This window comes from Hyla sarda, chromosome 6 (genome assembly GCF_029499605.1).
Source record: "Hyla sarda isolate aHylSar1 chromosome 6, aHylSar1.hap1, whole genome shotgun sequence".
In the NCBI taxonomy this organism is placed as follows: domain Eukaryota; kingdom Metazoa; phylum Chordata; class Amphibia; order Anura; family Hylidae; genus Hyla; species Hyla sarda.
The window spans coordinates 266,243,163-266,257,702 of record NC_079194.1 but is presented as its reverse complement, the minus strand read 5'-3'; the positions used below and the strand labels follow the sequence as shown (position 1 = coordinate 266,257,702).

At 43.3% G+C, this 14,540-nt stretch overlaps 2 protein-coding genes across 13 annotated transcripts in view; one reads left to right on the top strand and one right to left on the bottom strand.

The window, feature by feature from the left end:
- Window positions 1-14,540, bottom strand: part of MARK2 (microtubule affinity regulating kinase 2) — a 729,699-nt gene that overhangs the window by 175,425 nt on the left and 539,734 nt on the right. For all 12 annotated transcript variants that reach the window (XM_056527186.1, XM_056527185.1, XM_056527187.1 and 9 more), the window contains 2 exons: window positions 12,993-13,125; window positions 12,733-12,911 (listed from right to left, as the gene is read on the bottom strand). In XM_056527186.1, coding sequence (XP_056383161.1) covers window positions 12,733-12,911; window positions 12,993-13,125 — 312 coding nt within the window. The remainder of the gene's footprint in view (window positions 1-12,732; window positions 12,912-12,992; window positions 13,126-14,540) is intronic.
- On the top strand, window positions 49-7,392 carry LOC130277016 (uncharacterized). The gene is made up of 2 exons (XM_056527184.1): window positions 49-765; window positions 947-7,392. Exon 2 carries the CDS (start codon window positions 1,283-1,285, stop codon window positions 7,232-7,234), a length of 5,952 nt encoding a protein of 1,983 aa, XP_056383159.1. The 5' UTR covers window positions 49-765; window positions 947-1,282; the 3' UTR covers window positions 7,235-7,392.

Sequence of the window (14,540 nt, the reverse complement as noted above, 5' to 3'; positions counted from 1 at the left end):
ATTGCGTGCCGGGACCCTTTCTTCATTTGGATCTTTATAAAATAAGGGGCTGGACTAAGCTCATTGGTCAGCAAACCTCTAAGTTCTGAACCCAGTGAACTCTGGGTACATCACGTGACCCTGGAAGGTCCTTAATATATCTATACAGCCATTATAATAGATCACAATATACTAAATATAGGTGTGTACCTACAAACTGCCACTCTCCGATCAGCGCAATCAGTGTCTAAGGACATGCCAGCTAGTAACAAAGTTCCACCCATCCATTTACTGCCCCTTTACATTTTTATTCATCCACATTGGTTTTCTCTTGTTCCTGACTCTTTTATTCCGATACGATATGTTTACGATATGTTTAACCCCTTAAGGGCCAAGCCCATTTTGACCTTAAAGAAGATATCCCATGCAGCAAAGAAAAAAAAAAACCTAGCCATTCCATAGTATATTCACCTACCACCTCTCTGACATGTTTGTGATTTTTTTTCCAGCCCCCATTCACCGGCTATTCAGCTCATAAATTCCAGTTACTTCCTGGTTATGGTGGCTGTGCTGCCTTCGCAATGTATTTTACATGCTTGGCACTCAGCAGGGTCTGTCCCTTTAAGACCCTCCATTTTCTTGAAGCCTAGAGGCGGGCCTTCTCTCTAAAGTCTAGGGCTAGCCCCGGCAAGTCTAATTCATTCCAGCTCCAGCCACCACAGTGACCAGGTCCACAGGACTTCTTAAAGCTAATACAGACTGCAAATCTGATAAATACCAAAGCCTGTGAGTACGGAATTGTTAGTTAGCCTGTGTAGAGAGATGCTAGGCATTTGTAGATAGATAATGTGTGTTTTCAGTGTGTAGTAAGTGAGCACATGTTAGACTATCTATGTATTAGCTATGCATAATGTAAGGCACTTGAATAGCCATGCTTACATTTGTCTTTCATATGTTTGTTTTACAGTTTTACCGCGTGTGTTCATTATATCTCAGTAAAGATTACATCAGTTAAGCAACCAGCGTGTCTTTCCTTGAGATTCGGTATAAACTTGATGTGAAGCTGTGTCCACGAGACAGCGGAGACATTATAGTAAAAAGGCTTTTAAAACGTTATCAGAAGCAGTTAATCAGCTTTGAATCGTCCGCAGCAGTAAAAAAGACTCATAAATCCTGTGCCCTGCAGTCTGTGTCGGAGTAAGGGCGCGAAGCACTAGAAAGTGAAACTAATTCTCTCACGCGCTATAACACCGCTGTGCTGTGTCCAGTCATCATCATTATCTACGCTGCCAGCTAAATCAAGATGCAGAACCCAGAGAACAGCACTCTGACAGTTAACCCTCAATGCTCCAATAAAGAGGAAGACACCTTGCCAAGAAGTAGATCTAAGTGCACAACATTGTCTAGAGCGTCCAGTCAAACAAATCTAACTTCGGTTAGCGCCGATGCATCAAGATTTAAACGCCATAGTTCTAGACACTCAAGCACCACCAGCCTGTCATCCGCTAGCGCCATAGCAACTAAGGCAAGAGCGAAAGCAGAGGCAGCTTGTGCAATGGCGTCCTATGCAAAGCAGGAAGCTGAATTGATGAAAGAACAAGCTGAAGTGCAAGCATCTTTACACTTACTGCAACAGCAGAAAAACGCTGCAGCAGCCTTAGCCGAGGCAGAAGTTCTCACAAGGGCTGCCGAAGCTCAGTTCGCTGACATAGAAACCCAGATGTCACCCCTCAGCGCAAGCCAACGTACCCGTGAGTACATACAGTCACAAGCAACCATGTACACTGACCAGCAGTTCAATTATGCACCAAGACCATCATTGACTCCACCAGCAATAAGCAACTTTGATACAATGCAACACTGCAAGACTGAATTAGAACCTCAGGGTAGGAAGTCAAGTGGTCGCATGCTCAGAGACCAATCTGCCAACCTGACAAGAGTGCAAACGGATGCTGATGTACTCCCTCCTCAAGCAAATACAAGTCTGGATTATAGCAGAAAGACTTACAACAGAGGAGAACAAAGCAGACTTAGTCAATTACCTCATCAGCCTTACCAGCCGCAGCCATACCCTGAGTTTACACCCAGGAAGTATTCACCAGATGCAGCAAGAGCTACAGAGGTAGCAAGATTCCTGATGCGCCGTGAGATAGTGAGCGCTGGTCTCATGAAATTCGACGACCGTCCAGAAAACTACTGGGCCTGGAAGTCATCTTTCCTAAGCGGTACCCAAGACTTAGATCTGACAGACAGAGAAAAGCTTGATCTGCTCGTCAAATGGCTAGGACCAGAGTCCACTGAGCAAGCCCAAAGAATCAGATCAGTACATGTTCATGACGCAGCAGCAGGACTTGCAATGGTGTGGAGGAGACTAGAACACTGCTATGGGTCACCTGAAGTGATTGAAGATGCTCTTCTGAAGAGGATAGAAAACTATCCAAGAATGACAAACAAAGACAATCAAAAGCTGAGAGGGTTTGGGGACCTACTCTTAGAAATAGAAGCCGCTAAGTCTAGTGGACATCTGCCAGGTCTCTCATACTTAGATACAGCACGTGGAGTTGATCCCATAATCGAGAAACTTCCTTTCAACTTGCAGGAAAGGTGGGTCACTCAAGCATCAAGATACAAGAAAGAACATCGAGTCGCATTTCCACCATTTGCCTTCCTTGCTGAATTCATCGTAGACCAAGCTGAAACACGCAATGATCCAAGCTTTGTTTTCCTGAACAAGAGAACTGCAAGCTCCCCAAAGGTAGAGCAAAAACATCCAACGCCTTACAAAGAACGCAGAGCAACAGTTTCTGTACGGAAGACAGAAGTCTCGCCTGAGTCTGCAGTCAATCAGGAAGACAACACAAGTAAGAAAGTTGAGGAGCCAGACAAAATATGTCTCATCCACAACAAGCCTCATCCACTAAGAAAATGTCGCAGTTTCAGAAGTAAGACATTAGAAGAGCGCAAAGCTTACCTCAAAGACAATCACATTTGTTTCAGATGTTGCGCTTCAATTCAGCATCTTGCAAAAGACTGTACAAAAACAATAAAATGCACAGAGTGCAACAGTGACAAACACCTGTCAGCACTACACCCAGGACCACCACCATGGAAACAAGAAGTTCCAGCAACTCAAGAAGATCATGGTGGGGAGCAAGGCGAGAGTACAACGCCAGCAGTAACCTCAAAGTGTACTGAGATCTGTACAGAGCAGGGCCGCCCCAGATCATGTTCCAAGATATGCTTAGTCAAGGTGTATCCTGCAGGCTTCAGAGAAAAAGCAATCAAGATGTACACAGTCTTGGATGAACAGAGTAACAGATCTCTGGCAAAAACAGAGTTCTTTGACCTCTTCGGTGACAAAGGAAGTCCAACTCCATACACCCTGAAGACTTGTTCTGGAGTTGTAGAGACAACAGGGAGAAGAGCAAACAACTACATCATTGAGTCATTAGATGGAAAGACAAAGGTGACTCTTCCTACCCTCATAGAATGTGATGAGATACCAGACGACAGGTCAGAGATCCCCACACCTGAAGTTGCTCGTCATCACCCCCATCTGGTGCGAATAGCAGACCAGATACCAGCACTAGATCCAGATGCTGCAATCATCCTTCTACTTGGGAGAGATATCCTCAAAGTGCACAAAGTCAGAGAACAGTACAATGGGCCACACAATGCACCATTTGCACAACGCCTTGATCTCGGATGGGTCATCGTTGGAGAAGTATGTCTAGACGGACTCCACAAACCAGAAAAGGTGAATGTCTACAGAACACATCTGTTACAGAATGGTCGCACATCTTGTCTTTGCCCATGTACCAACAGTCTACACATTAAAGAGAGACTTGTTAACCCAATATATCATCAGAGTATCCAGAGGTGCATGGAAGACTTAGCCTCAACTGGAGATACAGATGAACTGGGATGTAAGGTGTTTGAAAGAACACGAGACGATGACAAGCCAGCACCCTCTGTGGAAGATACTCTCTTCCTTGAGATCATGGACAGAGAAGTCTTCAGAGACAAATCAGGCAGCTGGGTAGCCCCTCTACCCTTCCGGTCACCACGCCATCACCTTCCTGACAACAAGGTACAAGCAGAGAAAGGCTTCACCTTGTTACAGCACATGCTACAAAGAAAGCCAAATATGAAGAAACACTTCCAAGCCTTCATGCAGAAGATCTTTGATAACGATCAAGCTGAAAGGGCACCACCACTACAAGAGAACCAAGAACACTGGTACTTACCAATATTTGGGGTGTACCATCCTCAGAAACCAGGCCAGATACGCGTAGTATTTGACTCTAGTGCAAAGCACAAAGGCATCTCGCTAAATGATGTCCTTCTCAGCGGACCTGACCTGAACAACACACTTCTTGGAGTACTCATCAGGTTCAGAAAAGAACTCGTAGCAGTGACAGCAGACGTACAACAGATGTTCTACTGTTTCCTTGTTCGTGAAGATCACAGAGACTACTTAAGGTTCCTGTGGTATGCAGACAATGACTTTAACAAAGAAATCACAGAGTACAGGATGAAGGTACATGTGTTTGGAAACAGCCCTTCTCCAGCTGTAGCTATCTACAACCTGAGACGAGCAGCACAGCAAGGTGAAAGACGTGGTCAAGAAGCCACACAGTTCGTCATGAAGAACTTCTACGTAGATGATGGACTTGCTTCTTTCTCCAGCAACGAAGAAGCTATCAACGTCCTGAAAAGTACAAGAGAAATGTTGGCAGAATCCAACATAAGACTGAACAAGGTAGCTTCCAACAGCAACAAAGTCATGGAAGCATTTCCAATGGAAGACCGTGTTAAAGACCTCAAAGACTTGGATCTAGGAACAGAATCACCACCCTTGCAAAGAAGTCTTGGGATTAGTTGGGACCTGAAGACTGACAGTTTCACCTTCAGGGTCTCCAGAGAAGAGAAGCCATTCACAAAAAGAGGTGTCCTATCTACAGTCAACAGTCTTTACGACCCCCTGGGGTTCGTAGCACCCATCATCATGCAAGGCAAAGCTCTTTTGAGACAGATCACTACTGAGCAAGAACAAAGTGACTGGGATGTACCTCTACCTGAAGAGAAGGAAATGCAGTGGAAGTTGTGGAAAGACTCATTGTTAGAGCTTGAACAACTCAACATCCCTAGACCATACGTATCTATTTCCTTGTCTGCTACAAAGAGAAGAGAAATATGCATATTCTCTGACGCCTCCACTATGGCTATCGCATCTGTCGCCTACCTTAGGGTAATAGACACTGAGGGGCAAAGCCATGTCGGGTTCCTCATGGGAAAATCTAAGCTGGCTCCCAGACCGGCTCACACTGTCCCACGTCTAGAACTTTGTGCTGCTGTCTTAGCTGTAGAGATGGCAGACATGATTACAACAGAACTGGACATCGAGATCCATGCAATTAACTTTTATACAGACAGCAAGATTGTGTTAGGATATATTCACAATGCTTCAAGAAGATTTTATACATACGTGGCCAACAGAGTGACACGTATCAGAAAGTCTACAAGTCCAGAACAGTGGCATTACATCAGCACTGACAAGAACCCAGCTGATCATGGGACGAGACTAGTGCCAGCCGCTGCGCTCAAGCAAACTAACTGGTTTGTAGGTCCATCCTTTCTTCGTAAACCAGAAACCAAAGAAACTACTCAGGTAGAGACCTTTCAGCTCGTAGAACCAGATCAAGACAAAGAGGTAAGACCTCAAGTGACAGTTTGTAGGACTTTAGTTACAAGAGACAGTCTGGGCGCCCATAGATTTGAAAGGTTTTCCAGCTGGAAGTCGCTGACCCGTGCAATCGGAAAACTTATCTGTCTAGCCAGATCCTCCTGCAGAGCTACCAATACTGATCAGCATAGCAACGACCACCGTGAACAAGCCAAGGTCCCGATCATCAGATGCGTCCAACAGGAAGTCTTTAAAGAAGAAATCCAAAGCCTTATGAAAAAGGAAGAGATTTCTCGACACAATTCGCTAAAGAAGTTGAACCCTATCCTCGACGAAGATGGAGTGTTAAGAATTGGAGGTCGCTTGTCGGCGGCAGATACAACTATCCAAGAGAGACATCCCTTCATCATACCCAAAAATCATCACATCGCTCTTCTTCTGGTGAGACATTATCACGAGCAAGTCGCACATCAAGGTCGACACTTCACTGAAGGAGCGGTACGGTCAGCAGGGTTGTGGATCATAGGAGGTAAGAGACTAGTCTCCAGTGTGATCAGCAAATGCGTGACCTGCAAGAAGATTAGAGGGAAACTTGAAGTTCAGAAGATGTCAAACTTACCTGCGGACAGACTTTCTTCAGATCCTCCATTCACTCACGTAGGTCTAGACGTTTTTGGCCCTTGGAACATCTCTTCTCGCAAGACCAGAGGAGGCAGTGCCGAGAGTAAACGTTGGGCTGTTCTGTTCTCCTGCCTGAGTACCAGAGCAGTTCACATTGAAGTGATTGAATCTTTATCCACTTCAAGTTTCATCAATGCCTTTAGAAGATTCTTCTCTATCCGAGGACCAGCAAAATTGATTCGTTCAGACCGTGGCACAAACTTTATTGGGGCTTGCAAAGAGTTGAAGATCATTTCTACAGACTCTGAAACAGGTTCCTATCTTCAAAACCAAGGATGCACTTGGACTTTTAATCCTCCTCACGCATCGCATATGGGAGGAGCCTGGGAGAGGATGATAGGAGTAGCTCGTCGCATTCTGGATGCCATGCTCCTGAAGGTTGGGTCTACTCGCCTCACACATGAAGCTTTGACTACGCTAATAGCTGAAGTCATGGCCATTATGAACGCCAGACCTTTGGTTCCAGTGTCCACAGATCCGGAGTTGCCGGCAGTATTGACACCTGCAATGCTGTTGACTCAGAAGATGGAACCAGTGACAGCTCCCACAGGAGACTTTGACCTCAAGGACTTGTACGCCAAGCAATGGAAACAAGTTCAAAGTCTTGCGGACATTTTCTGGAAGAGGTGGAGACAGGAATACCTGGTGACACTCCAGCCACGCAAGAAATGGCAAGATGACAAGCCCAATTTACAAGTTGGAGAAGTTGTTTTACTGAAAGACTCTCAGGCCCACAGGAACGAGTGGCCTATTGGACTCATTGTGGGGACTGATCCTAGTAGTGATGCTAGAGTTAGAAAGGTTGAAGTTAGGATTGTTAGACAGGGCATTCCCAAAGTGTATGCAAGGCCAATTTCTGAAGTAGTTTTACTTCTGTCCAAGGGTTAGTGGCATAACAAAAAAGTATGCCAGGTGGGGAGTGTGCTGCCTTCGCAATGTATTTTACATGCTTGGCACTCAGCAGGGTCTGTCCCTTTAAGACCCTCCATTTTCTTGAAGCCTAGAGGCGGGCCTTCTCTCTAAAGTCTAGGGCTAGCCCCGGCAAGTCTAATTCATTCCAGCTCCAGCCACCACAGTGACCAGGTCCACAGACTGCAAATCTGATAAATACCAAAGCCTGTGAGTACGGAATTGTTAGTTAGCCTGTGTAGAGAGATGCTAGGCATTTGTAGATAGATAATGTGTGTTTTCAGTGTGTAGTAAGTGAGCACATGTTAGACTATCTATGTATTAGCTATGCATAATGTAAGGGAACTTGAATAGCCATGCTTACATTTGTCTTTCATATGTTTGTTTTACAGTTTTACCGCGTGTGTTCATTATATCTCAGTAAAGATTACATCAGTTAAGCAACCAGCGTGTCTTTCCTTGAGATTCGGTATAAACTTGATGTGAAGCTGTGTCCACGAGACAGCGGAGACATTATAGTGGCTATGCCTGTCATCTCAAAGACTACATTTCCCTGCATGCACTGCTCACATTTCCTGCTCTCAGCTGCCTGAGCAGAGAGCTTGTTACCACCCCTAACTTATGTTAGTCACTCCCACAGCTCTGCTAGCTCACTCCCACATAACACTGAGCTCCAATCATAGCCCTATACAGCAGGGTGGCCACGAGGAAACAAACTAATCTCAGTGTTCAGAGAGAGGGACCCTGGAGTTGAAGCTGCAGTTTTACACTGTAAAATCACTCCCTCCCCCTCCTCCTCTCAGTGAAACAGCTTTACAGTGGCACAATCACCTCCCCCCTTCTCTGCCCTGCACTCCTCTCTCCCCAGTGCTCAGTGTGACAGCTCTACACTGGCAGCTCCCTCCCCTCCCCCCTCTCCTCCGTTATCAGTGTAAAAATATTAGCAAGGAGAGGGGAGAGAATCAGCCTGTTTGCTGGGGCTGCTATGATCTGAATCAGCCGGCATATAGGCAGTGCTGCTCAGCCAATCACTGCAGAACAGAGGGAGGACAGTGTGAATATTCATCAGATGGGAGGGGCTAAGGCCGAGCACAGAGAGCTCTCTGCAGCACAGGGATTTTCTGGGTAATTGTCACGTCACGGCCCCGGGATGCTGCTGATAACAGCCTGAATAGGGGGTCGCAAGTCATGAAAACCAGGAACAGCTGAATTTCCTGTCAGACAGAAGAATGCAGAAAAAGCTTGTTTCTAAGCAGCATTGGTAATGGAAGTGATTTACAAACCTATATAACTTTACCTTCTGCACTTAAAGCTTAATTTTTTACTGTGAGACTGTGAGTACCTGTCATAGTGCCAAAGTTTTATGCTACTCAGTACCTAAGTACCTATGCTACTCTGTACCTAGATGTACTCAGTACATCTAATTTTATGTGTCTAGGACCTATATATCCCTAATGGATAACATTTATATGTTGCTCACTTGCTTTTTCTTCTTGCCTTATGGAGGGGGCATGTCCGTCTCTCTCCCTCACTGTGGTGACTCATCTGCTCTGAGTCTGGGAGCAGCCTGGCAGTCTTCAAATCACTGCACAGTAGTTTTTATGCATACATTTTATATCTATCTGTTCCTAGTAAAGCTGGATGCTAATCAACATAGCTCTCACTATGTGTGTCATTCAGCTTTCATAGACTACTGAATGTCTGTTTAACTTCTTTGTAATTCAGGAGTCAGAGAAAGCTTTGGCTGTTCAAGCATGCTGGGAGTTGAAGTTTTGCAAGATCTGAAAGATGCAATGTTTGTAAAGCACTGTGTTAGAGCAGTGTTGCCTTTAGCTGTTGCAAAACTACAACTTCCAGCTTGCCAACACATCCTTTGTCAGTAGTTTTGGAAGAGCTGGAGGCACGCAGCTGGAGAACACACAGCTCTAAAACAGAGTTTTACAAAGATTGTATCCCCAGCTGTTGCAAAACTACAACTCCCATCATGGGTAGGGGATAAAATGTCTAGGGGTGGAGTACCCATTTTAAGGCCAAAATGGGCTATGTCCTTAAGGGGTTAAGGACAAGACCATTTTTTTATTTAGCATTTTCGTTTTCTCCTTCTCTCCTTTTAAAATCCATAACTCTTATTTTTTCACCTACAGAGGGCTTGTTTTTTTTCACCTACAGAGGGCTTGTTTTGAGGGCTTGTTTTTTGTGCGAACAATTGCACTTTGTAATTACATTTTATTTTACCATAAAGTGTACGGTGCAACCCTAAAAATATTATTTGCGGCCGGAAATTTATAAGAAAACTGCTAATTCGGGGGTTTGGTTTTTACACAGTGCACTTTATCAGAAAAATTATACATTATCTTTATTCTGTAGGTTAATGCGATTAAAATGATACCCAATGTATATAGTTTTTTTCATTATTGTACTATTCAAAAAAAATGCTAACTTTTTTAAAACAAAATTGGTATGCATAAAATTGTAATTTTCTGACTGCTATAACTTTTTAATTTCTATGAATACGTTTACGCCGTTTACAGTGTGGGATAATAAACATTATTTTTTAATAGTTTTGACATTAACGCACACAGCAATAAAAAATATGTAATTTTTTAATATTTTTTAATTAAACTAGAAAATAAGGGGGATTAGATTTTTTATTAGCATTATACAATGTGATCGGCGATCCACTGATATAGCCAGGCTATATCATTGATTCAGCAATCTGGATGCAGGAATGGGGACCCTCCCCCACCGGTTTAGCGCACGGAAGATGCCAGCAGCTCAGTGGAGCGAACGGAACCCCGGCGACGTGATCTTGGGGTTTTCTTCAGCTCCACTGAGCTGCCAGCATCTTTTACTTTCACTTTAGACGCCGTGATTGACATTGATCACGGTATCTAAAGGGTTAAAAGGCAGGCAGCGACGGGATCGCCGCTTCCCGGCATAGGTAGGGAGAGTGAGGCTACTGATAGTAGCCAACACTCACTGCTCTGCGCTCGCTTCAAAGCGGCTTAAGGATCCCCAGGTACTCCCTTGGTCCTTAAGTACCAGGACAAAAGGGCATACCTGTACACCCTTGGTCCTCAACAAGTTAAAAGTCTCCCATTCAGTGTCTATGCTTTTGTTTCCCAATTTCCCCAATTTACAGTGTTAGGGGCCTCTCTGAGTTTGCCTTCCTAAAATTCATCGTTCTTGTTTCTCCTTTCAGAGTTACCTTATTGTACAAGTTATAATGTATTATATTGTGATCACTATTTCCTAGGTAGCCCCTGACCTGCACATTAGTTAGTCTGTCAAGTCTGTTGGTTAATATTAAGTCCAGTAGGGTGCCCCCTCTGGTCTGGTCCTGCACCATTTGGGACAGATAATTATCTTTAGCTATAGTCAGAAACGTTTTTCCTTTATGAGATTCACAGGTCTAAGTCTCCCAGTTTATATGAGGATAGTTAAAGTCCCTCGTTATTACCACCTCATTGTGATTTGCTTCCTTGTTTATTTGCCTCAGTAATTGTTCTTATGCCTTTTCCATTATACTTGCCGGTTTATAGCAAACTTCAATGAGTATTTTATTATTTTTCTCTCCATATATTTCTACCCCTGATCATTTTCCTCACAAATATCCTCCAGCATTGCGGCCTTAAGACTGGACTTTACATAAAGGAAAACTCTGTTCCCTTTCCGATCCTTTCTGAATAGACTTTAAATCAGTATGTTCGCCATCCAGTCATAGCTATCGTCCACTGCAACCAATAGGTTAGTAAGCAATTTAACTATACAGTATTTAATCCAGCATCACAATCATTGCGACTGTGATGCTGGATTAAATACTGTATAGTTAAATTGCTTAAAGAAGTATAATGGAAAAGGCATAAGAACATCTCTTACGATCGTATTGGGACAACTAATCTGTGTCTACAGCTACGCCGGGCGCTTATGTCTTTCTCGTAGTGGGACAGCAAGTTTGTATCCACAGCGCTGCCGAGCACATATCGGCCTCCCAGTCTGACAGTCAATTAATATCTACAGTGCTACCAAATTCCATAGATTTTTCTCCTAAGAGATTGTTTAAGCAGACTTGAGAGTGGACATTGTGGCCATTTGGACCCTTTTAACTTTAGCGGACCCGTACCTTCCTTTTTTTTTACATTAGTTTATCTATTTTAGACACCTCTGGGGGGTGTTGTCTTTTTTCGGTTAACCTCAGGATAAATAGTTGTGAGCAGCACACACCTCTTTATTTTCATATCATTATTAAATCCAGTTCGTCAGTCTTATTGGTCAGACTTCCGGCATTAGTCAGCATGCAATTTAGAGGTGTATGTTTATTTTTTTCCTATGAAGCCTATCCCTATTAGCTATTCTCACCCCTCCCTCTGCTACACCCCCAGGTAAATTAATATGTCCCAGCTCTCTATCTACACTGTCTTCCCCTTCAATATTGTAGTCCCCCGCCCCTAGTTTAAAGCGGTACTCCGGGGAAATTAAGAAAAGTAAAAATTCCCCAAAGCCACCACAATACCTGTTCTGTGTCTCATGTAGTTATCCATGTGGGTTTTTAGCAGCTTCTTTGGCCCCTGATGTCTCCTAAATACTTTTTTTCCTTGTTTGCAGCACAGACTACAACTCCCAAAACTCTGTGCAGCTCTGTGTAATGGCTATCAGCCAATTGCTTTCACTTTCACTATCTGTGTGCATGCTGTGTTGTAAACAGTCAGCCTCACACACTACATGACCGACGGCAGCACTTTGATACGCAGGAACTCCACAAGCCAGCTCTACAAACCCAAGCCCTGAAAACCCTGGGCACTGTAAGTGGACCTGAAGAAGGCACGTGAGCATGCAGAAACGCGTTGTCCCCATTTTACAAATAAAAGCTTTATTGTCCTGTGCTGCCTAAGTCCTCTCTTCATGATCCTAGTTGTGCAGCGTCTCCACGAACCGGTTGTTTCCTTTCCTATAATCCGTTTTCCTCTAGATTTAGTATATGGGCTGCCAAATGACTCGCAAGAAAATATACTCTATCTATTTGTTTTATGGGGAATACAAGTATGTACTACAAAAGCCATTTAAGAAAAGCGGACCAGTCCTTGAAGACATCATTTAACCAGCAGTTTAAGCAGGACAAGGCACAAAGGTGTTTTTTAAGCAATTTATCTATAAATCTAATATTTTGTTAATAAAATCATAACACATACTCTACTTTCTAAAGTCAAGGATCCTATTATAAATACCAAGCAAATAACAGGCTTTTCTGGACATCTCTGTTCATATTAGCATTCTCTATATATCATCATATCCTTTTGTATAAGAAAAGTAAAATTTGACTACAAGTATGATTTGTCCCCAGGAGCCTACTGTAAATATACAATAGCTGCTCCACATGGTACACATGTCAAGTTGACATGTAAAAGTGTTTGGCATGTTATCTAACTGCACTAAGTACATCAATGATATGGTATAGTAAAACACACAGCACTTCTTACTGTAGATGGAGTTGCGGTTGTTTTCCTTCTCTCTAATCCAGATAAAGGACTAGGTGGCACTCTAACCGTACTGCTAGATTTGCGCCCACTTTCTCTCTCCTCATCAGACCGTTTATTTTCGGCATTGTTGCTCTGTGTCTTTTTGGAGTAGGAATTTGATGTCGAAATGGTAGGACCAACTTAAAGGGAAAAAAAAACTGTAATAAAATACAGGTTGCATATATAGTATATTTTTTACTTTTTCATATATCGACACTAACCCTGGTCACTGAGTCTTCTTTGCTTGGTGTTAGCAGATACACTGCGATGAACTTTGTGAGCAGGTGAAGGAGCTGTACTGTTGGTGATGTCTGGAGGTGGTCTCTGTTTTAAGGTCAAATTGTCATTGTCCAACTGAGAAGAAATATGGATAAAAGGAAGTGTTCATAATAAACTCATAATTAATCATATGCAATTGGATAAACACTTGCAAAGGGATAAATCTAGATACTGTCTTACACCTGTATCCCCCTACTGCTAGCTTGGCGGTTCTTGTTATATGAAATATTAAAATATTCTCATTACTTTTAGGCTGCATTCACATAACTTATCCCCTTAAGGATGCAGGGTTTTCGATTTTTGTAGTTTTGTTTTTTCCTCCTCACCTTCTAAAAATCATAATGCTTTTATTTCTCCTTAATAGTAATTTCACTTAAAAAATCTACAGCAAAACCAAAATAAAATTATTTGTGTGAAAAAAAAGCCATTTTGTAATTTTTAGCGGCTTCTGTTTCTATGCAGTGCATATTTTAGTAAAAATGACACCTTATCTTTATTCTGTAGGTCCATACAACTATAATGATACCCAACTTATATAGGTTTGATTTTGTTTTACTTCTGTTAAATTATAACTTGTGCATGAAGGTTAGTATAATTAAAATTGTACTGACCCCTTTAACTTTTCCACATACAGGGATTATTAAAGGGTTAATTTATTGCACTGTGATCTGTAGTTTTTTCCATCCCATTTTTGTTTTGATGGGACTTTTTGATCACTTTTTATGCATTTTTTAGGGTTTAAAAAATGACCAAAAAGACACAATTTTGAACTTAGGTATTTTTTTTTATGTACCACAAGGAGAGAAGGGATCCAGCTCACAGAAAAAGAAGAAAAAGATAGCTTTTACTAACTCATGTTAAAATATAAGTGAAAAAAGAAATCACCCAAGTGACATTTAAAAGCAGCACACCAACGCGTTTCGAGCTACAAAAGAGCCCTTAAGGACGGATCTATTTTTTTACCTTAATGACCAGGCTCTTTTTTTATTTTTATTTTATTTGACGTGTCTCTTTAACCCCTTCCCGACCTATTACATACCTGTACGTCATGGGTGGCAAGGTGTTCCCGACCCATGACATACAGGTACGTCATGAACATTACTGCCGCTACTCGCGGCACCCCGCAGCGCCCGGAAAGATGGTGGCTATCACTGATAGCCAGCCATCTTACCGTGCGACCACGGGGGGTTTCATCCCCCACCCCCCCCAGCGATCGCTGCTATCAGCTGGTCAAATCTGACTAGCTGATAGCAGCGCGGTGTGTGAGTCCCGATCACGGGGATCGGGACACACACCGCTCTGCTAAGTGTCCCTGACCCGTCCCCCGGCGTCACTTACCCGTCTGAGCGGTGTCCCGAGCGGTCCCGGCGTCCTCCATGCGGTCCTGGCTGCGCTGCGTCCCGGAGGTGAGTTTCCGGCAGCAGGGCGGCATCTTCATTGGCAGCAGTGAGATCGCCGTAAAGCGATCTCACTGCTGCCTCTGAGAGTTT

Excerpts from the sequence above, each read along its gene's own strand:
- LOC130277016 (XM_056527184.1), top strand. The coding sequence starts at position 1,283 with ATGCAGAACCCAGAGAACAGCACTCTGACAGTTAACCCTCAATGCTCC.